Genomic DNA, 24,731 nt, shown 5'->3' with positions numbered 1-24,731 from the left:
TTCTGACCTGTTAATATATGGTCATTCCACTGATTTGAAAGGAAAATGTCTAGCATGATAACGAAAGAAAAAGAGAAAACAAAGGCGTAATAACAGTGAGCAAAAAGAGCTTATGACAAACGCACCTTGGGAGAAAAAAAGATTGCTTTTAAATGAACACAATGCATGAAAGAAGGCAGTAGAGGTAATATAGCCGTACTTCAGGAAGATGTCTGGTACACTGTTCTAGAATATTCCTTAGAAGTTTTAATCTGATTTAACTTCAGTACGCTCAGGATTTGTGGGTCTCTAATTGTCCCTTGTCTTTTATTGCAGCAAGCACTCCGTTTCCTCCAGGAGAACCACACCAAGTGGTAAGTGCTGTCTCGCCCTTGATTTACTAAAATCTATTTTTTTTACTGTGGGATTCGACATCGTACTGATCCAGATATGTGACCTGATCTGGACATGTAATCCCAGAAGTGTTCAATGTGGTTTCATATGTGGGTCAGATTGACCCCGTTGTCACGGTGTTACCAAGAGGGAAAGAACTAACTAATGTGCTAATAATAATTCCCTTACATCTATTTTAGGGCTGGCATTGAGACTGGTGAATTCATATAGCAGATGTGAGGGTCGTGTTGAAGTCTTTTACGCAGGATCCTGGGGACAGTGTGTGATGATTCTTGGGATCTCAATGACGCAAATGTTGTGTGCAGGCAGCTTGGATGTGGATATGGTGTTGCAGCAAAGACCAATGCCTATTTCGGTCAAGCTCAGGAAATATTGTTCTGGATAATGTGAATTGCAAAGGATGGGAAATACAGTCTATGGGACTGTCCTCATTCAGGATGGCTCTCTCATAACTGTGGTCATTCTGAGATGCCGGTGTCATCTGCTCAGGTAACATACCAAGAGTTTGCAGGTGTCTTACAGGTGAATGACCATGCTTTTCACCATGTCGAAGATGTTTTTGAAAGTCACATTACAAGGTTTTCAATACATGAAATACAGTTTTGGGAAATGGATCCCGTACCACTTTTCTACTTCCTCAAACATTAGTTCCATGCTTCAATCAGCCAGCCAGTTAGTTCCCATGGTGAATGTGAGGGTGCTAGCATAGAATAAGATGTACCAAAAAAAAAAAGTGGGAGGGTGGAGGGGAAGCACCTAGGATAGCCAAGTAGTGATGATATTATTCTGAAGTTCCAAAGGGCAGTATCTGTCAACCAGGGTTAGTTTTCTGTTCTGGTAAGCTCACTTCCTTGAAAGTAAAATATTGTAATGGTGATAGGCCGTGGAAATGGGATGGGGAGAACCTAGATTTTATTCATGACTCTGCCATGCCACTTAGTTTCTTTTGATCTCATTCACCTAAAAAGTAAATAGGGATAATGAGACATAGTCAACTTCATGAAGCACTTGGAGATCCAAAGATGCAAGACCTATTTAAGTTTCAGCCATAATCACTTGCCATCGAGAGAGGTAAATTTTTCTGGGAGTTTTTTCACTGAGCTCAGTGGGAGTCAAGCACGTTTTATGATAACCCGTCACAAGATATGACAAACATGGTGTCTTCAAAGTTTTGCTCTACTTGTTTTCAGACAATACATCCTCCAGTAAAGTCATGCAGCTTCGAATGTCATTTCCCCTTATAATGTTATAAATACATCCGAGCTAATACCAGATGTTTTTTCCCCATTCATTAGCAATTTCAAAATATCATTTGTGGTCTGGATCAAAAACCAAATATTTGAAAATTTCAGTAAATCGAAAGTTGAGAAAAGTATGTTTCAGCTAATTCAAAATATTTATTTGAATAAAATCAAAACGTTTTGGTTTGATTTTAGCTCGTTTCAAAGGTTTGGGGGTTTTTTTCCTTTTTTTTTAAAAAAAGTCGATTTGAAACTAAAAGTCATTTCAAACCAAATAAATGAAATATTTCTTTGACATTTTCAGAACCAAATATTCTTAGTGGGGTGTTTGATATTGTAACATAATTGAACAATGAATTGAAACTAGCATGAATTGTGCAATGTTTTGGTGTTGCCGAATCTGCAATTTTTGCTGAAAAACGTTTTGTCCTAAAAAATTTTGCCCAACTCTACGGCACTAATACATACTAAAAACTGTTAATATAATTTCTTATGTTTCTCCCTACTCGATGCTGGATATCCAATTTCTATGCTTCTATTATCTTCCTGCAGGAACATCAGGATCCACTCCATCATGGCCCTGGTACACCACAGCTGGTAAGTGCTAAGTCATTCTGCGTTCATTAAAATGTTTTTCTCTGATAGGGTTCTGTGCTAGAAATGTTTTGAACCTGTAGCCTATGGTTTTAGAGTAGAATTGCCAGATGAACTGAAATGAGAGAGAGGCTAGGTTGAATAGCAATACGAAGGGCAAATTTCAAAACGTGGTACAGGCAATAAATGTTTCTCAGTAATTTGTTGAACTGTGTAGGTCCATTACATGCACCCCCTACTCTTGCATATTATAACCCTCAGAACACTGAGGTGTGGAGAGCAAATATAGTTTTCTTTTCAAACCATCCGACTCTCTTACTTTGTTCCACCACTCCACCCTAGAAGAGAAGAAGATCCTGACATTTAGATTGCCCACTAGTCTTTCTGCCAAGCATCTAAATAGGTCATTTCCCAGGAGACAGTCTAAGGGACTGTCCTCGTTGAGGATGGCTCTCTCATAACTGTGGTTATTCTGAAGATGCCGGTGTCATCTGTTTAGGTAAATGCATTCTTTTTGGTTTGAATGAAAAGTCAATATTTGAGATGTTCAGTAAATCTAAAAGTTGAAAAAAATAAGTTCCAGATTATTCCAAATATTTTATTTGAACAAAATACTAACATTTTGGTGTGCTTTTCAGCTATTTTTACGGGTTTGATTTAAAAAAGGTAATTTTGAATCTGAAAGTCATTTCAAACTAATGAAATATTTCTTATTTTTAAAAAGAAATGTTCCTAGTGGAGTGTTTGGAATTTGTATTGAATTGAACTATTAATTGAAATGGCATGAATTGCACACAATTTTGGTGTTGCCGAATCTGCAATTTAGCTGAAAAAACTTCTGGCCTAAAAATGTTGCCCAACTCTACAGCACTTATAACTGAAGCTATAATTTCTCATGTTTCATCTTTGCAGCTGCTGGACATACAAGCTCTCCAACACAGGTAACTCATCACTTGCATGTTATCCATCATGACACAAAATTTTAATATGCTGAAATGCACATGTACAGATCACGACTGAATTTTATTTTAGGCAGAGCTGGTAGCGCCACTTATAATTAAGGTTGACTAACACTTTCCATGATAAGACCCAAATTGTAGTTGCTTATTACTTTGCCAAACCTCAACCATTAAGGCTCAAATCCATTTGTGCCAAAGACTGATGTATTGTGGGATGTGTCAGGGTTCCCTCCCCACTCTGAACTCTGGGGTACAGATGTGGGGACCCACATGAAAGATCCCCTAAGCTTATATTCTACCAGCTTTGGTTAAAACTTCCCCAAGGGACAATTCCTTTCCTTGTCCTTGGACGGTATTGCTGCCACCACCAAGTGATTGACACAAAAATTCAGGAAAAGGGTCACTTGACTCCCTGTTCCCCCAAAATAGTCCCCCAAGCCCCTTCACCTCCTTTCCTGGGGAGGCTTGAGAGTAATGTGAGTACCGACCTGACCCTTGGTCTCTCAGATGCTGAAAATCAAACAGGTTCTTAAAGGAAGAACTTTATTTAACGAGAAAGTAAAAGAATCACACCTGCAAAATCAGGATGGAAGGTAACTTTACGGGCTAAAAAACAGATTTAAACACAGAGGATTCCCCTCTAGGCTCAGCTTCAAAGTTACAAAAAACAGGACTAAAACTCCCTCTTAGCACAGGGAAAAGTCACAAGCTAAAACAAAAGATAATCTAACGCATTTCCTTGCCTTTACTTTACAATTTCTGTAATTTTACAGGTATCATTTCAGGTATGTTTTCAGCAGATGTTTTACCTGCATGGTCTCTCTCTCTCCGTTCAGAGCGGGAACAAACAAAGGCCTGGTCTACACTGGGAGGATGGGGGGGGAGGGGGAAATCGATCTAAGTTACGCAACTTCGGCCACGTGAATAACATAGCTGAAGTTGACATACTTAGATTGACTTACCGTGGTTTCTCCACCGCAGTGAGTCGACTGCTGCCACTCCCCCGTCGACTCTGCCTGCACCTCTCGCCGAACTGGAGTACAGGAGTCGACGGGAGAGCGCTCGGGGTTCGATTTGTCGCGTCTAGACTAGTCGCGATAAATCGACCCCCGCTGAATCGATCGCTGCCTGCCGATCCGGCGGGTGGTGAAGACATACCCAAAGAGAGCCCAAACAAACCCTCCACCCCCGGATTTGAAAGTATCTTCGTTCCTCATTGGTCCTTTTGGTCAGGTGCCAACCGGGTTATTTGAGCTTCTTAATCCCTTCAGTACGTCTGGCCAGGAGGGATTTAATGCTACTGCATACATAAAGGTTGTTACCCTTCCCTTTATATTTATGACAGGACATTTCAACTAAAACGTTTCAGCTGTTACAAAAATAAGAGTAGGGAAAACATGTTGTTTTGCCCAGGTTAAAAACCTTCTTCCAGCTGTTTCACTGAAGAATTCTAGTGCTTCCAGGATTGGGTGTGGGGATTTGAAATTTAGCAGAAGGGATGTGCATCTTGCCATTCCTCTGAAAATTCACCATAGGTCTCTAGTTATGCTTCTGTTCTCTTCCTGCAGGAACACCGGGATCCACTCCATCATGGCCCTGGTACACAACTGGCAAGTGCAAACTCATTCTGGTTTCATTAAAATGTTTGTCTCGGATAGGGTTCTGTGCTAGAAATGTTTTGAAACTGTAGCCTGTGCTTTTAGAGTAGAATTTCCAAATGAACTGAAATGAGAGAAAGGACAGGTTGAATAGCAATAGCAAGGGCAAATTTCAAACATGGTACAGGCAATAAATGTTTTGTTGAACTGTAGAGGTCCATTACACACCCCTGTTCTTGTGTATTGTACCTTCAGATCACTGAGATGTGGAGAATAAATATAGGTTTTTTTCAGTCCATCCAGTTCTGTCATTTCTGTTCCATCACTCCCTCCCTAGAAGAGAACAAGATCTTCACATTAGATTTCCCTGCTAGCCTCCCTGGCCAGAACGTAAATAGGTTATTCCCCAGGAGACATTAAGGCACTTTTCTGACCTGTTAATATATGGTCATTCCACTGATTTTGAAAGGAAATGTCTAGCATGATAACGAAGAAAAAGAGAAAACAAAGGCGTAATAACAGTGAGCAAAAAGAGCTTATGACAAACGCACCTTGGGAGAAAAAAAGATTGCTTTTTAAATGAACACAATGCATGAAAGAAGGCAGTAGAGGTAATATAGCCGTACTTCAGGAAGATGTCTGGTACACTGTTCTAGAAATATTCCTTAGAAGTTTTAATCTGATTTAACTTCAGTACGCTCAGGATTTGTGGGTTCTCTAATTGTCCCTTTGTCTTTTATTGCAGCAAGCACTCCGTTTCCTCCAGGGAGAACCACACCAAGTGGTAAGTGCTGTCTCGCCCTTGATTTACTAAAATCTATTTTTTTTTTACTGTGGGATTCGACATCGTACTGATCCAGATATGTGACCTGATCTGGACATGTAATCCCCAGAAGTGTTCAAATGTGGTTTCATATGTGGTCAGATTGACCCCGTTGTCACGGTGTTACCAAGAGGGAAGAACTAACTAATGTGCTAATAATAATTCCCTTACATCTATTTTAGGGCTGGCATTGAGACTGGTGAATTCATATAGCAGATGTGAGGGTCGTGTTGAAGTCTTTTACGCAGGATCCTGGGGGACAGTGTGTGATGATTCTTGGGATCTCAATGACGCAAATGTTGTGTGCAGGCAGCTTGGATGTGGATATGGTGTTGCAGCAAAGACCAATGCCTATTTCGGTCAAGGCTCAGGAAATATTGTTCTGGATAATGTGAATTGCAAAGGATGGGAATACAGTCTATGGGACTGTCCTCATTCAGGATGGCTCTCTCATAACTGTGGTCATTCTGAAGATGCCGGTGTCATCTGCTCAGGTAAATACCAAGAGTTTGCAGGTGTCTTACAGGTGAATGACCATGCTTTTCACCATGTCGAAGATGTTTTTGAAAGTCACATTACAAGGTTTTCAATACATGAAATACAGTTTTGGGAAATGGATCCCGTACCACTTTTCTACTTCCTCAAACATTAGTTCCATGCTTCAATCAGCCAGCCAGTTAGTTCCATGGTGAATGTGAGGGTGCTAGCATAGAATAAGATGTACCAAAAAAAAAAAGTGGGAGGGGTGGAGGGGAAGCACCCTAGGATAGCCAAGTAGTGATGATATTATTCTGAAGTTCCAAAGGGCAGTATCTGTCAACCAGGGTTAGTTTTCTGTTCTGGTAAGCTCACTTCCTTTGAAAGTAAAATATTGTAATGGTGATAGGCCGTGGAAATGGGATGGGGGAAACCTAGATTTTATTCATGACTCTGCCATGCCACTTAGTTTCTTTTGACCTCATTCACCTAAAAAGTAAAATAGGGATAATGAGACATAGTCAACTTCATGAAGCACTTGGAGATCCAAAGATGCAAGACCTATTTAAGTTTCAGCCATAATCACTTGCCATCGAGAGAGGTATATTTTTCTGGGAGTTTTTTCACTGAGCTCAGTGGGAGTCAAGCACGTTTTATGATAACCCGTCACAAGATATGACAAACATGGTGTCTTCAAAGTTTTGCTCTACTTGTTTTCAGACAATACATCCTCCAGTAAGTCATGCAGCTTCGAATGTCATTTCCCCTTATAATGTTATAAATACATCCGAGCTAATACCAGATGTTTTTTCCCCATTCATTAGCAATTTCAAAATATCATTTGTGGTCTGGATCAAAAACCAAATATTTGAAAATTTCAGTAAATCGAAAAGTTGAGAAAAGTATGTTTCAGCTAATTCAAAATATTTTATTTGAATAAAATCAAAACGTTTTTGGTTTGATTTTAGCTCGTTTCAAAGGTTTGGGGGGTTTTTTTTCCTTTTTTTTTAAAAAAGTCGATTTTGAAACTAAAAGTCATTTCAAACCAAATAAATGAAATATTTCTTTGACATTTTCAGAACCAAATATTCTTAGTGGGGTGTTTGATATTGTAACATAATTGAACAATGAATTGAAACTAGCATGAATTGTGCAATGTTTTGGTGTTGCCGAATCTGCAATTTTGCTGAAAAAACGTTTTGTCCTAAAAATTTTGCCCAACTCTACGGCACTAATACATACTAAAAACTGTTAATATAATTTCTTATGTTTCTCCCTACTCGATGCTGGATATCCAATTTCTATGCTTCTATTATCTTCCTGCAGGAACATCAGGATCCACTCCATCATGGCCCTGGTACACCACAGCTGGTAAGTGCTAAGTCATTCTGCGTTCATTAAATGTTTTTCTCTGATAGGGTTCTGTGCTAGAAATGTTTTGAACCTGTAGCCTATGGTTTTAGAGTAGAATTGCCAGATGAACTGAAATGAGAGAGAGGCTAGGTTGAATAGCAATACGAAGGGCAAATTTCAAACGTGGTACAGGCAATAAATGTTTCTCAGTAATTTGTTGAACTGTGTAGGTCCATTACATGCACCCCTACTCTTGCATATTATACCCTCAGAACACTGAGGTGTGGAGAGCAAATATAGTTTTCTTTTCAAACCATCCGACTCTCTTACTTTTGTTCCACCACTCCACCCTAGAAGAGAAGAAGATCCTGACATTTAGATTGCCCACTAGTCTTTCTGCCAAGCATCTAAATAGGTCATTTCCCAGGAGACAGTCTAAGGGACTGTCCTCGTTGAGGATGGCTCTCTCATAACTGTGGTTATTCTGAAGATGCCGGTGTCATCTGTTTAGGTAAATGCATTCTTTTTTGGTTTGAATGAAAAGTCAAATATTTGAGATGTTCAGTAAATCTAAAAGTTGAAAAAAATAAGTTCCAGATTATTCCAAATATTTTATTTGAACAAAATACTAACATTTTGGTGTGATTTTCAGATATTTTTACGGGTTTTGATTTAAAAAGGAAATTTTTGAATCTGAAAGTCATTTCAAACTAAATGAAATATTTCTTATTTTTAAAAAGAAATGTTCCTAGTGGAGTGTTTGGAATTTGTATTGAATTGAACTATTAATTGAAAATGGCATGAATTGCACACAATTTTGGTGTTGCCGAATCTGCAATTTAGCTGAAAAAACTTCTGGCCTAAAAATGTTGCCCAACTCTACAGCACTTATAACTGAAGCTATAATTTCTCATGTTTCATCTTTGCAGCTGCTGGACATACAAGCTCTCCAACAACAGGTAACTCATCACTTGCATGTTATCCATCATGACACAAAATTTTAATATGCTGAAATGCACATGTACAGATCACGACTGAATTTTATTTTAGGCAGAGCTGGTAGCGCCACTTATAATTAAGGTTGACTAACACTTTCCATGATAAGACCCAAATTGTAGTTGCTTATTACTTTGCCAAACCTCAACCATTAAGGCTCAAATCCATTTGTGCCAGAGACTGATGTATTGTGGGATGTGTCAGGGTTCCCTCCCCACTCTGAACTCTGGGGTACAGATGTGGGGACCCACATGAAAGATCCCCTAAGCTTATATTCTACCAGCTTTGGTTAAAACTTCCCCAAGGGACAATTCCTTTCCTTGTCCTTGGACGGTATTGCTGCCACCACCAAGTGATTGACACAAAAATTCAGGAAAAGGGTCACTTGACTCCCTGTTCCCCCAAAATAGTCCCCAAGCCCCTTCACATCCTTTCCTGGGGAGGCTTGAGAGTAATGTGAGTACCGACCTGACCCTTGGTCTCTCAGATGCTGAAAATCAAACAGGTTCTTAAAGGAAGAACTTTATTTAACGAGAAAGTAAAAGAATCACACCTGCAAAATCAGGATGGAAGGTAACTTTACGGGCTAAAAAACAGATTTAAACACAGAGGATTCCCCTCTAGGCTCAGCTTCAAAGTTACAAAAACAGGACTAAAACTCCCTCTTAGCACAGGGAAAAGTCACAAGCTAAAACAAAAGATAATCTAACGCATTTCCTTGCCTTTACTTTACAATTTCTGTAATTTTACAGGTATCATTTCAGGTATGTTTTCAGCAGATGTTTTACCTGCATGGTCTCTCTCTCCGTTCAGAGCGGGAACAAACAACGGCCTGGTCTACACTGGGAGGATGGGGGGGGAGGGGGAAATCGATCTAAGTTACGCAACTTCGGCCACGTGAATAACATAGCTGAAGTTGACATACTTAGATTGACTTACCGTGGTTTCTCCACCGCAGTGAGTCGACTGCTGCCACTCCCCCGTCGACTCTGCCTGCACCTCTCGCCGAACTGGAGTACAGGAGTCGACGGGGAGAGCGCTCGGGGTTCGATTTGTCGCGTCTAGACTAGTCGCGATAAATCGACCCCCGCTGATCGATCGCTGCCTGCCGATCCGGCGGGTGGTGAAGACATACCCAAAGAGAGCCCAAACAAACCCTCCACCCCCGGATTTGAAAGTATCTTCGTTCCTCATTGGTCCTTTTGGTCAGGTGCCAACCGGGTTATTTGAGCTTCTTAATCCCTTCAGTACGTCTGGCCAGGAGGGATTTAATGCTACTGCATACATAAAGGTTGTTACCCTTCCCTTTATATTTATGACAGGACATTTCAACTAAAACGTTTCAGCTGTTACAAAAATAAGAGTAGGGAAAACATGTTGTTTTGCCCAGGTTAAAAACCTTCTTCCAGCTGTTTCACTGAAGAATTCTAGTGCTTCCAGGATTGGGTGTGGGGATTTGAAATTTAGCAGAAGGGATGTGCATCTTGCCATTCCTCTGAAAATTCACCATAGGTCTCTAGTTATGCTTCTGTTCTCTTCCTGCAGGAACACCGGGATCCACTCCATCATGGCCCTGGTACACAACTGGCAAGTGCAAACTCATTCTGGTTTCATTAAATGTTTGTCTCGGATAGGGTTCTGTGCTAGAAATGTTTTGAAACTGTAGCCTGTGCTTTTAGAGTAGAATTTCCAAATGAACTGAAATGAGAGAAAGGACAGGTTGAATAGCAATAGCAAGGGCAAATTTCAAACATGGTACAGGCAATAAATGTTTTGTTGAACTGTAGAGGTCCATTACACACCCCTGTTCTTGTGTATTGTACCTTCAGATCACTGAGATGTGGAGAATAAATATAGGTTTTTTTCAGTCCATCCAGTTCTGTCATTTCTGTTCCATCACTCCCTCCCTAGAAGAGAACAAGATCTTCACATTTAGATTTCCCTGCTAGCCTCCCTGGCCAGAACGTAAATAGGTTATTCCCCAGGAGACATTAAGGCACTTTTCTGACCTGTTAATATATGGTCATTCCACTGATTTTGAAAGGAAATGTCTAGCATGATAACGAAAGAAAAAGAGAAAACAAAGGCGTAATAACAGTGAGCAAAAAGAGCTTATGACAAACGCACCTTGGAGAAAAAAAAGATTGCTTTTTAAATGAACACAATGCATGAAAGAAGGCAGTAGAGGTAATATAGCCGTACTTCAGGAAGATGTCTGGTACACTGTTCTAGAAATATTCCTTAGAAGTTTTAATCTGATTTAACTTCAGTACGCTCAGGATTTGTGGGTTCTCTAATTGTCCCTTTGTCTTTTATTGCAGCAAGCACTCCGTTTCCTCCAGGGAGAACCACACCAAGTGGTAAGTGCTGTCTCGCCCTTGATTTACTAAAATCTATTTTTTTTTACTGTGGGATTCGACATCGTACTGATCCAGATATGTGACCTGATCTGGACATGTAATCCCAGAAGTGTTCAAATGTGGTTTCATATGTGGGTCAGATTGACCCCGTTGTCACGGTGTTACCAAGAGGGAAAGAACTAACTAATGTGCTAATAATAATTCCCTTACATCTATTTTAGGGCTGGCATTGAGACTGGTGAATTCATATAGCAGATGTGAGGGTCGTGTTGAAGTCTTTTACGCAGGATCCTGGGGGACAGTGTGTGATGATTCTTGGGATCTCAATGACGCAAATGTTGTGTGCAGGCAGCTTGGATGTGGATATGGTGTTGCAGCAAAGACCAATGCCTATTTCGGTCAAGGCTCAGGAATATTGTTCTGGATAATGTGAATTGCAAAGGATGGGAATACAGTCTATGGGACTGTCCTCATTCAGGATGGCTCTCTCATAACTGTGGTCATTCTGAAGATGCCGGTGTCATCTGCTCAGGTAAATACCAAGAGTTTGCAGGTGTCTTACAGGTGAATGACCATGCTTTTCACCATGTCGAAGATGTTTTTGAAAGTCACATTACAAGGTTTTCAATACATGAAATACAGTTTTGGGAAATGGATCCCGTACCACTTTTCTACTTCCTCAAACATTAGTTCCATGCTTCAATCAGCCAGCCAGTTAGTTCCATGGTGAATGTGAGGGTGCTAGCATAGAATAAAGATGTACCAAAAAAAAAAAGTGGGAGGGGTGGAGGGGAAGCACCCTAGGATAGCCAAGTAGTGATGATATTATTCTGAAGTTCCAAAGGGCAGTATCTGTCAACCAGGGTTAGTTTTCTGTTCTGGTAAGCTCACTTCCTTTGAAAGTAAAATATTGTAATGGTGATAGGCCGTGGAAATGGGATGGGGGAAACCTAGATTTTATTCATGACTCTGCCATGCCACTTAGTTTCTTTTGACCTCATTCACCTAAAAAGTAAAATAGGGATAATGAGACATAGTCAACTTCATGAAGCACTTGGAGATCCAAAGATGCAAGACCTATTTAAGTTTCAGCCATAATCACTTGCCATCGAGAGAGGTATATTTTTCTGGGAGTTTTTTCACTGAGCTCAGTGGGAGTCAAGCACGTTTTATGATAACCCGTCACAAGATATGACAAACATGGTGTCTTCAAAGTTTTGCTCTACTTGTTTTCAGACAATACATCCTCCAGTAAAGTCATGCAGCTTCGAATGTCATTTCCCCTTATAATGTTATAAATACATCCGAGCTAATACCAGATGTTTTTTCCCCATTCATTAGCAATTTCAAAATATCATTTGTGGTCTGGATCAAAAACCAAATATTTGAAAATTTCAGTAAATCGAAAAGTTGAGAAAAGTATGTTTCAGCTAATTCAAAATATTTTATTTGAATAAAATCAAAACGTTTTGGTTTGATTTTAGCTCGTTTCAAAGGTTTGGGGGTTTTTTTCCTTTTTTTTAAAAAAAGTCGATTTTGAAACTAAAAGTCATTTCAAACCAAATAAATGAAATATTTCTTTGACATTTTCAGAACCAAATATTCTTAGTGGGGTGTTTGATATTGTAACATAATTGAACAATGAATTGAAACTAGCATGAATTGTGCAATGTTTTGGTGTTGCCGAATCTGCAATTTTGCTGAAAAACGTTTTGTCCTAAAAATTTTGCCCAACTCTACGGCACTAATACATACTAAAAACTGTTAATATAATTTCTTATGTTTCTCCCTACTCGATGCTGGATATCCAATTTCTATGCTTCTATTATCTTCCTGCAGGAACATCAGGATCCACTCCATCATGGCCCTGGTACACCACAGCTGGTAAGTGCTAAGTCATTCTGCGTTCATTAAAATGTTTTTCTCTGATAGGGTTCTGTGCTAGAAATGTTTTGAACCTGTAGCCTATGGTTTTAGAGTAGAATTGCCAGATGAACTGAAATGAGAGAGAGGCTAGGTTGAATAGCAATACGAAGGGCAAATTTCAAACGTGGTACAGGCAATAAATGTTTCTCAGTAATTTGTTGAACTGTGTAGGTCCATTACATGCACCCCTACTCTTGCATATTATACCCTCAGAACACTGAGGTGTGGAGAGCAAATATAGTTTTCTTTTCAAACCATCCGACTCTCTTACTTTTGTTCCACCACTCCACCCTAGAAGAGAAGAAGATCCTGACATTTAGATTGCCCACTAGTCTTTCTGCCAAGCATCTAAATAGGTCATTTCCCAGGAGACAGTCTAAGGGACTGTCCTCGTTGAGGATGGCTCTCTCATAACTGTGGTTATTCTGAAGATGCCGGTGTCATCTGTTTAGGTAAATGCATTCTTTTTTGGTTTGAATGAAAAGTCAAATATTTGAGATGTTCAGTAAATCTAAAAGTTGAAAAAAATAAGTTCCAGATTATTCCAAATATTTTATTTGAACAAAATACTAACATTTTGGTGTGCTTTTCAGCTATTTTTACGGGTTTTGATTTAAAAAAGGAAATTTTGAATCTGAAAGTCATTTCAAACTAAATGAAATATTTCTTATTTTTAAAAAGAAATGTTCCTAGTGGAGTGTTTGGAATTTGTATTGAATTGAACTATTAATTGAAAATGGCATGAATTGCACACAATTTTGGTGTTGCCGAATCTGCAATTTAGCTGAAAAAACTTCTGGCCTAAAAATGTTGCCCAACTCTACAGCACTTATAACTGAAGCTATAATTTCTCATGTTTCATCTTTGCAGCTGCTGGACATACAAGCTCTCCAACAACAGGTAACTCATCACTTGCATGTTATCCATCATGACACAAAATTTTAATATGCTGAAATGCACATGTACAGATCACGACTGAATTTTATTTTAGGCAGAGCTGGTAGCGCCACTTATAATTAAGGTTGACTAACACTTTCCATGATAAGACCCAAATTGTAGTTGCTTATTACTTTGCCAAACCTCAACCATTAGGGCTCAAATCCATTTGTGCCAGAGACTGATGTATTGTGGGATGTGTCAGGGTTCCCTCCCCACTCTGAACTCTGGGGTACAGATGTGGGGACCCACATGAAAGATCCCCTAAGCTTATATTCTACCAGCTTTGGTTAAAACTTCCCCAAGGGACAATTCCTTTCCTTGTCCTTGGACGGTATTGCTGCCACCACCAAGTGATTGACACAAAAATTCAGGAAAAGGGTCACTTGACTCCCTGTTCCCCCAAAATAATCCCCCAAGCCCCTTCACCTCCTTTCCTGGGGAGGCTTGAGAGTAATGTGAGTACCGACCTGACCCTTGGTCTCTCAGACGCTGAAAATCAAACAGGTTCTTAAAGGAAGAACTTTATTTAACGAGAAAGTAAAAGAATCACACCTGCAAAATCAGGATGGAAGGTAACTTTACGGGCTAAAAAACAGATTTAAACACAGAGGATTCCCCTCTAGGCTCAGCTTCAAAGTTACAAAAAACAGGACTAAAACTCCCTCTTAGCACAGGGAAAAGTCACAAGCTAAAACAAAAGATAATCTAACGCATTTCCTTGCCTTTACTTTACAATTTCTGTAATTTTACAGGTATCATTTCAGGTATGTTTTCAGCAGATGTTTTACCTGCATGGTCTCTCTCTCTCCGTTCAGAGCGGGAACAAACAAAGGCCTGGTCTACACTGGGAGGATGCGGGGGGAGGGGGAAATCGATCTAAGTTACGCAACTTCGGCCACGTGAATAACATAGCTGAAGTTTCAGAGTAGCAGCCGTGTTAGTCTGTATTCGCAAAAAGAAAAGGAGTACTTGTGGCACCTTAGAGACTAACAAATTTATTAGAGCATAAGCTTTCGTGAGCTACAGCTCAAATGCATCCGATGAAGTGAGCTGTAGCTCACGAAAGCTTATGCTCTAATAAATTTGTTAGTCTCTAAGGTGCCACAAGTACTCCTTTTCTTATAGCTGAAGTTGACATACTTAGATTGACTTACCGTGGTTTCTCCACCGCAGTGAGTCGACTGCTGCCACTCCCCCGTCGACTCTGCCTGCACCTCTCGCCGAACTGGGTCGTCGAGTACAGGAGTCGACGGGAGAGCGCTCGGGGTTTGATTTGTCGCGTCTAGACTAGTCGCGATAAATCGACCCCCGCTGGATCGATCGCTGCCTGCCGATCCGGCGGGTGGTGAAGACATACCCAAAGAGAGCCCAAACAAAACCTCCACTCCCCGGATTTGAAAGTATCTTCGTTCCTCATTGGAAGGAAGAGTGTATAAGTCTTATGTCACTTAAAGCTCTGCATTACGTAAAACTTGTTACGTTCCAAAGTTGACTGTAGATGCAATTTTCATTCAGGCTGTAATTTTTGTCCCCAGTGCACCAGGTGCTTCTTCAAAAATTTACTTCTAACCTGAATTAAAAACATTACGCTTTTTTCCTTATGATAACGTTATCTATCTTCCCTGAACATTTTCTTTGGCCCATTTTTTCTGTCTTCAGCTATATACATTTAGTGCCTAATCTTGAGAGGTGCTGAGCATTAAATGAGACTGTGAGTGGGATCAACAGCTCTTGGGATGGAGATGCTCATCATAGAGTACCTTTTATAAAGACCATTGAAGTTATGGGAGGCTTTCCTTTAACTTCATTAGGTTTTGACTCTGACTGATAAATCATATACAAATATATGCAAAAGAAAAGTGTAAATGACTCGTATGTATTTTTTTCTTACATTTTGTTCTTCAGTAAAATATACTTGTGGTGGTGTCCTTCAGTATTCATCTGGGACATTTCAAAGCCCGTTCTACCCTGGAAATTATCCAAACAATGCAGATTGTGTGTGGGAAATAGAAGCAGTGAGCAATTACCTCATAACACTTTCATTTAGAGATATCTCGTAAGTAAAGCATTAATTTTCTGGGCAATTCCTGGGTTCAAAGTTATGGACTTTTCTAACTGGTACCCTTTCCATTTGGAGGACATTTTTCAACAGGGTTTACCAATTCTAAGTGACCAGTAAAACTAAAATGAAAATTGCATGAATGGAGTATTATTTGTTGTTACTTGTTGAGTCCTAACAAGGTGGTGGGTACCATACAAGATACAAAATGAAGACAATCTCTGCCACTAACACTTCGCAGTCTGAAGGGCTTAATCTGAGATTCATGTGCTGCTTTGTGATGAATGCTTACATAGAAGTTTACAAAATAGTTTACAAAATGTTTATTCCCCAGGACAGAAGGTGGTAGTTGCCAGTATGATTATATAGAGATATATGATGGACCACTCTACACTTCTCCTTTACTGGGGAAAATTTGTTATAATTCCTATTTTACATATACATCGTCCTCAAACTTGATGACAGTTCGATTTCACAGTGACTCAAGTATCACAAAGAAAGGGTTCCGTGCTGACTACTACACCATTCCAGCAGATCAGAATACTAGTAAGTTCATGTTTAATACAGAACTTTGCTTTTCAGCTGACAAGCCTATTTATTGATTTTATTTGATAAATAACCGTTGATTAATGTTCAACCACCTCAGTATAGTAGACTCACTGTCATCTTTCACACTGTGTGATTACTGACCTATTACTTTCAGACAGTAGTTGGGTTTTCTTTAAATATAAAACTGTTTGTTATCAAATTATTTTTGGACATTTTCTCTTATATTCAGCCTAAATTTACTTTTTCACCATCTCATTCCATTATTGTTACTTATGGCCCCTTGTACTACCTAACTGCTTATTCTCTTTACATCTGATCCTAGTCCTGATGCAGGCAAAACTCTCATTGCAATCACCCTAATTCATACAGTATGAGTCAATTTCATGTCCTCCCCCCAGCTCGTTAGTTATTTATCCGAGTTCAATGCCTGTTTAGCACTTTACTGATAAATGTTTAGTATTAGAATTATTTATATTTAGAATCATTCCCTGCACTTCCTTTCCCAGTTTTTGATGATCTTCCATGAGTCCCCTGCAATTTTTTCACATCTTCAGCTACAGAGGTACCCACAAGTGAACTTGAACAACTTTCACAGCCAGTCAAAACCTGACCCTTAAGTCCTCATTCAGGGAAAACTCCTATTCTTTTCAGTGTGTCTTTTGCCCAAGAAAAGACTATACAGGATCCAGTCCCCAGTGAAGGACTATCACTTTGATGCTCATTGATGTGAGTCAGCCCCTGCACATGTATCTCCAAACCCCATAAGGCTTATGTAAGGTCAGAGATGCAAGCCCCTGATTCTGCAACCCTTACTCATGTAACTGGTTAGTTCCATTGGCTAATCAGGATAATTCACGATTGCAAAATTGCTGTCGACCAACACACCAATTTCATTTTACTTTACTGTTTGTCTTCACCTCCCCTTGTGTTTAGATCATTCTCTCCCACAAATACTGAAAGTATTTAGTTCATTTCCTTAATAAAGGCCATGGTAATATTGTCCTTTAATTTTACTCAAGAAAAATTCCAAGCAACTTCAAGTGGACTTTTTCTTGACTCCAGAATTTATTCTACTATGGCAACTGTGATTCATATGATCCTTAACACTGATGAGACACTTTCTCTGATCACAAGGAGAGAAAGTATAATTTGCAGATTTTCTTCATGACAGTTATCCACAGCGTAAACCACAGGTCCCTGGTGCATAATTTGATAATTAAGACATAAGAGAGGTAAAATCATGTGGTTTGTCTTATGAACACCCTCCCCTCTCCCAACATACACACACAATAGATAGCAGCAAATGTATTGGTTGAACATTTAATTATTACTGTATGCCTGACCGCACTAATATGTGTTTTATCCACCCACCAGCTCTTTTGTGCTTGCCAGAATACATGCATGCAGTTGTTAACAGAGCCTATCTCCACTCACAAGGCTACATTGCAGAGAATATCAGCTTGAATGACCCTTATTGTAAGCCAAAGATTACACCAAACTATATTATATTCAACATACCATACAATGGCTGTGGCACAAGACGAGAGGTATGAAGTTGAATATTTAGCAGCATATGTAAGTAGGTCTGTGCAAACTGCAGAATTATTTATTGAAAGGGTCATGAACAGAAACCTGCTGTGGTTCACAGGAGTTACAAGTGAACAAATGACTGCAGATTCTGATTCACTAAACACTCCCACCTAATTCTTTCTCTGCCTGAAGAAACTCCTTACTTATTCCTCATAAGGTCAAAATACAATATTATGGGACAGGGAGGATATGTGAACAACCTCAACCCATGTTCACAGACATTTTTTGAGCATGAGCTGACGTTCACGGATAGTCAAAATACTTGGCATTTACATAGGCCCCTGTCCAGCAAGGTACTTACACGTATCCATTTTAAAACATTCACTTCAATAGGACTACTCGTGTGCTTTAAGTTAAACACATGTTTAAGTAACTTACTGAATCAGGACCTTTGTTCATTTCATGTTCAACCTTTGTACTAATGTTAACTCAGTTGGCTGTATTTGGGTTCAATGAAAATATTTTTTCACATCTCAATGTAATCACTGTATTATACAGCCAACAATTTTGTTTAAAATGTGTTGTGAATAGAAATGACCAAATTACATTTCTTTTCAAAATACTTTCAATGGAAACTATGCTTTTAAAATGCGTGGTGGTCTTTGGGTGCATCAAAAGCATAATGGTAATTGTGGCAAAAATTACTACATTAGATAATTCTGTGCTTACTGTGTCAAACAGGGAAACAGCAACACTATCATGTATTCTAACTTGATCAAAGCAACCTCTTCTGGTTACATAATCAAAAGGGAAAAAGATCTTCACTTGCATATCAACTGCAAAATGCTCCAAAACACATGGAAAGAAATCATGTATATTGCCGAGGATGTTCCTGAGGATATTAAGGAGGTCAATGAAACTCAGTACAGCAGATATGACGTGAACATTTCATTTTACGAATCACCGTCCTTCTCACGGCCAGTGTTTGACTCTCCATACTATGTTAGATTGAACCAGAATGTATTCCTTCAAGCTTCAGTTAACAGCTCTGACCCAAATCTGGTGTTGTTTTTGGACACCTGTGTTGCATCACCTGATTCCAGTAGTGTTACATCCACCACCTATGATATTATCAGGAATGGGTAAGGACTTTCTGAGCAATGATTAACAATGGATCTGTACATGCCATTCTGTATCTGTTTTGTTTATGGAATAATTTGAATAGGGACAATGTGAACTGATTTCAGTTCCCTATGCTAATAAACTGTTTAAAAAACTTTTTTGGCCAATCTTGGCAAGACATGAGAAATAACAATAGAAATTATGTTTACACCATGCAGTCATGCAAGATTCCACTCAAGCATGTTACATAGTAACTAGAGAGGTGAATTCAGTTGTAATGTAAGCAGATTTTGTCCCAAACTCCATTGAGGTCAATGAATTTTCACCTGCCTACATCAAGATTGAATTCAGCCCCAAACAGTTTGTCTACAGAATTCAACTATGCATTTTCAAAATATTCTGATTCTCTTTTCTTTTTTTTTCTTTTTTTTTTAATTATTATTCATTCTTGTTCTGATCTTGTATTTTGTACCATACTAGAAATATTATTTCAAATGACTAATTTAGTGCTTGATTCAAATGACAGAAGTTTAATGTTTGATATTCCTGCTTTCCTATATGTCACTCAGATGGCCCAGAATTGTTCATGTGGCTTGGCTTAAACCATTTCTTGTGGAAAAGTTAGATTAATGAATTATAGAAAGCAAATTAGATTCTTAGATCTGATAAGAAAAAAATGTCACTGATCTCATCCATTATGGCATTTCCTATGCTTCTATGCTTTACCTGCCAGAATTTCAGTAGGCTTCTCCATTATCACTAGATTCTACGTCTTTCTGGGTATGAAAGGGTAAATCTTTCAGGACCAGGTCCCATTGTCAATAAATGTCTGCCTCATTCACTTACTGGTGAAATTCTAATTGTATATAAATAATGTGGAATAAATAATGAAATTTCAAAATAATTCAGCCAGGTAGTAGAAGTTAAGTTTTAAGGAAGCCACCTGCATGATAGTTTAAAAACTCCTATCTATTGTATAAGATAAAAATTAAATAATCAGACCAGCCCTTTTAAGAAACGATATGATAAAATCATTCAATGCAGAGAAAGTCAAATATTTTAAACCTACCGCTAATAATATTTATTTAAATTAAAACCCAAAAGGAAGGAAATTTATCATATCTAATTTCAACCATCTCTTAACTACGGTATCTAGGTGACACAAATATTGGCATGAATATAACATAGAAACACATAGTGTACAGTATAAACTGAGATTTTTATAAAAATAATTCAATACCTTGAGATCTTTATTATGAGAGTGAGATCGTTGGTATTTGTATGCAATGTGTTGACCATATGACAACTTTTCACCTTATTTTGAGATATCAGTGTATTAACAGATACATTGAGTTCAACAGATAAATTGAGTTCCTTTTCATGGTGGTTAAATTGAATCAGAATGCACTGGCGTGGAATTTTGGCATTAGTCAATGCTGAGAGGAAAGTGAAGCTTACTAGAATTTTGTTCTGTGAAGCACCTGTGCAGCTGACTTACTGGAGATTTGGTTCATTGGAAATGTTGACTTTCTTGCTTCTGGTTCATCCAAAGCAGAAATCAGAGGAGTGGGAGTGAGTTGGATAAAATGGCACAGAATGGAAAAAGGAATTTATCATCATTATTATTCATATCTAGTAGCACCTAAAGAACCAAATCAGGGCTTCATTGTGCAAGCAGCTGTATAACCATTTAGTAAAGAGACAGAGCCTGCCTTTCAGAGTGGAGCTGGTAGAAAAAATTGTGAATAAAATTTTTCCTGTAAAAAAACAACTACTGTTCATCAAAGCTGAAAAGTTTCTTGGAGATGTATCAGTTCTGACAGAACTGTAATTGGGAAGGGTTTCCCAGGTGAGACGATGAGAGAGACCTAGGCCAAGTGGTTAGGCTGCTTGCCTGGGCTGTAGGAGACTGAGGGTCAAGTCCCTGATATGCTGGGGGAACTCTGCAGAGCTGGGACTTGATCCATCTCCTATGTAATAGGTCTCCCTTCTCCTGTGTAACTACCTTGGCTATTCTGGGTTGGCTCTCTCTCACATATGGCTTTTTTTCATGGAAAAAGTGGGAAAAATCTCATTTTTCGTCTGCATTGGAACAAAAACAAATTTCAAAATTGTGCGTGAAATGAAATTGTTGTTTTCTGGCCAGCCTCACTTAAGAGCTTAAATCGTGATTACATTTTCCCCTTAACAGTAATAATTAACACCCTTTGCATCAGCTGCTCTACAGGGGTCATATGCACTGCAGCCTGGAGATATAAATAAGCAGATCTGGGCTTTTTCCATAGATTAGTTGCCAAGACACCTCTAGGTGACTCCTTTGCAACTTGGCTCTTCTGGGCCCTGATCCTATGAAGACTTATGCAGAAGCTTAACTTTAAGCATGCGAGTTCAGTAAAATTACTCACATTCTTAGGCATGCACATAAATACCTTGCTGAATTAGGGAAAGCAATGTTGTATGTTTTGCTTTCAGACAAGTTACTGCCACTATTTTAACCTCTTTCATTTTCTATTCTTACTACAAATACATATTTTTCTCCCTTTTTGTTGTTAATACAGTGTTAATTTTTTTAAATCTTTGCACATAGGAAATGCTTAATATCAGTGATTTATTTTTGTGCGTACACATGAAGATTAATTTTATTTATTTGTTTGTTTATTTTAGATGTGTTAGAGATCCAACCTATGGTACATACTATTCACCCTACAGCTCCACCATACGGTTCAAATTTAATGCCTTCAAGTTTATTAATCAATATTCATCAGTTTACCTGCAGTTTAAAATGGTCGTGTGCAGGGTATATGATTATTCTTCCCGATGCTACCACGGCTGCATACCCAGGTCCAAAAGAGATACAAGCTCTTACCAAGAAAAACTGGATGTTGTTGTTGGGCCAATTGAGCTTTGGAAAGATGGCACTGAAAACCGGAATGCTGGTAAATGCAAATAACCTTCTCTAGTATTTAGTATAAGGTTCTGTAAATCACTTTTCATTTAATTTCACAAAATCTTTGTATGTCAGTTTACTTCTGATTTCTAGCACTGCAGCATGCTTTTACTGGGTTATCATCAGCTCCATTATAAACACCAGACACTTGTTTACTGACTAATAGCATCTGCATTAGTTCCTTATTTAGCACATTTCAAATCCATCATTTTAATCAGCACATCCCAAAAATGCTAATTGAATCAGTTATTCAGGAAGAAAGATGAGATGCAGTCCATCTCCTTATTATAGCTTCATTGATTGATTTAATTATCCCCAAACTGTTCAAACATTGTAGTTATGTCTCACCTTGAATATCTCCAGTAAAGAGAAACCTCAACCTTCCTTGAAAAGTGATTCCATTCCCTAGCTAGTTATGATATTTTCTTAATATTGAACCTAAAACATTCCTGTTGGGGGTTCAGTTCATGAAATAGTCTTTACTAATATAAAGATGGATTGATGTGTCTAGAATGTCTTCTATAAAATAGAGTGAAATTGATTTATTTCTTGACCTGATCTAGGATGTAACTTTTTAAATTGAAGTTCTCTTTGTTCTGGTATCTTTGGCAATAACTAGAACAGAGAAAAAAATGTAACAAACTCTCTTTCTCAACTCACAGAGCTGGACTATTCTGAACATCAGGAAGACGTGGATTCCCATGGTTCACTTACTGCTACTGCTGGTCATTCCCATGCACCGTTTATTGTTATGGGTGTGGTGCTTGCAGCTGTTGTTTTCACTCTTGTTGGGTTTCTTTTGAAAAGTAACTGAGGAGACCGATTCCGTACCAGATAATGTGAGACGCTAAAGACACCAGCATCTGGCAGACAATGATATCTCAGGGCATTTACGTAATGATTCCGTTTCTAGCCTTTGCACTCAATAATTTTTCTATGACAATTTGCGCTTCAAAGAGAAAGTATGACAAACTTACTGTATGAGGCTACACTCTGAGTTCTGGTAAATTCAGGCTAGAGATTTGCCTGAGGTTAAAACCCCACCTCCATGGAAAAGTTTGAATCCAGATTCCAATTCTGTAACCAGCTGCCATTTCCAAAAATGGACTGAACCCAAGCCCAGTATTTGATCTACCAGCTCCCTTCTCTTAATCTAGATCCAGACTTTGCAGCTCAGGACTATCTCCAATCTAGATAGATGAAAAATACTATCTATAGTTTTTGTGGTATTCTGCAGTGAGATTTAACAGAGCAACTCTTGTAATATAATGAATGTGTAAGCAGGAAGAAGGGTCCAGAGGTTAGAGCAATAATCTGTGGGGTGAGTCACTGTTTCACAATAAACAGCTTGTGTGACCCTGTGTCAGTCACTTAATCTCTCTGGGCCTTAGTTCCCCATCTGTAAAATGGGAATAACAGCACTTCCCTATCACACAGGGGCATTGTAAGGATAGATACAATTAAGATTATGAGGTGCTCAGATATTACTATGAAGAGGGATATAGAAGTATCTAAGATCGATAGATAGTACTTTGATTTGACAACTTTATACATAAAAAGGGCAATCTGATACCGGTTTTTATGTTTTATGCATACCTAGTATATCTTATGCATATCTAGGACATTTCAGTCACTGCTGATCATCAAGATTTAGATTCTAATGCAAGTTTTCTCCCTCATAATCCTCCTCTCACTTCCTTTCAAAAGCAGTGTATCTAACACCTGAAATATTCTGACATAGAAATTGTGGTACAGAGATGGGGATAAAATCTACATGTGGCAACACCAAATGATCCCAGGTTGTTATACAGAAGAAAGTATTTTTATTTAGTAATCAGCTATGCCTGGAAAAGAAATACAGAAATCATACATCCAATAACATATGGAATTGCTAAAACACCCTGTTTCAGATTGTCTTGGACATTGCACTTTAAGGTTTAATTTCTCTTTGAGACAAATGTAATATATTGTGCTACTTTGTAAAATGGGATGATGTCCACTCTAAATTAATTTCATATGTAAATATAGCAATTTACAATCAGAAGTTGGAAGTGTTTACAAAGCAATATTTCTATTGGTGTATTTGCAAATAAAATGTCTATGCTTCTGAGTTCTGAACTAATGCTTTGCAATATGAAGAATATGATCTGTCATAAAGAAACTTTGCAGAACATCAATTTGTGCTTTTGTTTTTTCCATTTCCAAAACAGGGGTGGTAAAATCAGTAAGTACATTTAAACAGGCTTTTATAAGGAAATGAAATATTTCTGCCTTTATCCAGTATAAAAAAATTATGGAGAATCGGGGTTTAAGAAGTCAGCTATTTGAATTGGATAGGTCACTGATGTTTGATTCAGAAATTTTCTCTCTCCAAATTTTTCTAAAACAAAAACTAAATGTCAAGATTGCAGTGGGGAACAGCAGGGACTGCAAATCAGCCATTTGCGGCTCCCTGATCCCAAGGCTCACCCTATGCCAGAAGACTATGGCCCCTAAAGAGTCAACCACAGGTCAAGATTCACTGGAGCATATTGGTGCTCTGGTGGTGCTTACCCCCCTCCGTCACCAAAGACAGGGGTTGCAGGGACAGTAGCATAGCAGCTTAGACCCACACCAAAAGAATCATCAACTGGGAAGATGCAGCAGTTTTCCAGCTCTGCGATGTGGCCAGAGCTGTGGAGAGATTCTGACCCACTTATGAACAGCACTTCATAGTGATGGGGAAAGTGTTCTGAGAAAATTTGGTGTATGAGATGGACTATGTCTTATTGGTACTGGTGGGAGAAGAAACCACTTAATCTTTGTGGAGTAGGTAAGATTAATAGAAATAAAATGGAATAAGACAGAGGAATAGTGAGTGATTCT

At 38.7% G+C, this 24,731-nt stretch overlaps 1 protein-coding gene across 1 annotated transcript in view; it reads left to right on the top strand.

Moving 5' to 3' along the window:
- LOC119859027 (deleted in malignant brain tumors 1 protein) overlaps nt 1-23,970 on the top strand; it is a 39,652-nt gene extending 15,682 nt beyond the window's left edge. The window contains 18 exon segments of the mRNA XM_043519375.1: nt 2,187-2,231; nt 3,141-3,169; nt 3,961-3,972; nt 5,531-5,569; nt 5,791-6,102; nt 7,412-7,456; nt 9,980-10,021; nt 10,756-10,794; nt 11,016-11,206; nt 11,209-11,326; nt 12,634-12,678; nt 13,591-13,620; nt 15,565-15,715; nt 16,053-16,264; nt 17,642-17,814; nt 18,539-18,939; nt 21,584-21,855; nt 22,529-23,970. Of these exon segments, the coding sequence (XP_043375310.1) occupies nt 2,187-2,231; nt 3,141-3,169; nt 3,961-3,972; nt 5,531-5,569; nt 5,791-6,102; nt 7,412-7,456; nt 9,980-10,021; nt 10,756-10,794; nt 11,016-11,206; nt 11,209-11,326; nt 12,634-12,678; nt 13,591-13,620; nt 15,565-15,715; nt 16,053-16,264; nt 17,642-17,814; nt 18,539-18,939; nt 21,584-21,855; nt 22,529-22,680 (2,308 nt within the window). The 3' untranslated portion in view covers nt 22,681-23,970.
- Nucleotides 23,971-24,731: the final 761 nt, after the last annotated feature.

Source organism: Dermochelys coriacea, chromosome 7, assembly GCF_009764565.3.
Source record: "Dermochelys coriacea isolate rDerCor1 chromosome 7, rDerCor1.pri.v4, whole genome shotgun sequence".
Lineage (NCBI taxonomy): Eukaryota > Metazoa > Chordata > Testudines > Dermochelyidae > Dermochelys > Dermochelys coriacea.
Note: the sequence above shows the minus strand (reverse complement) of the source record. Positions and strands in the feature narration are given on the sequence as shown.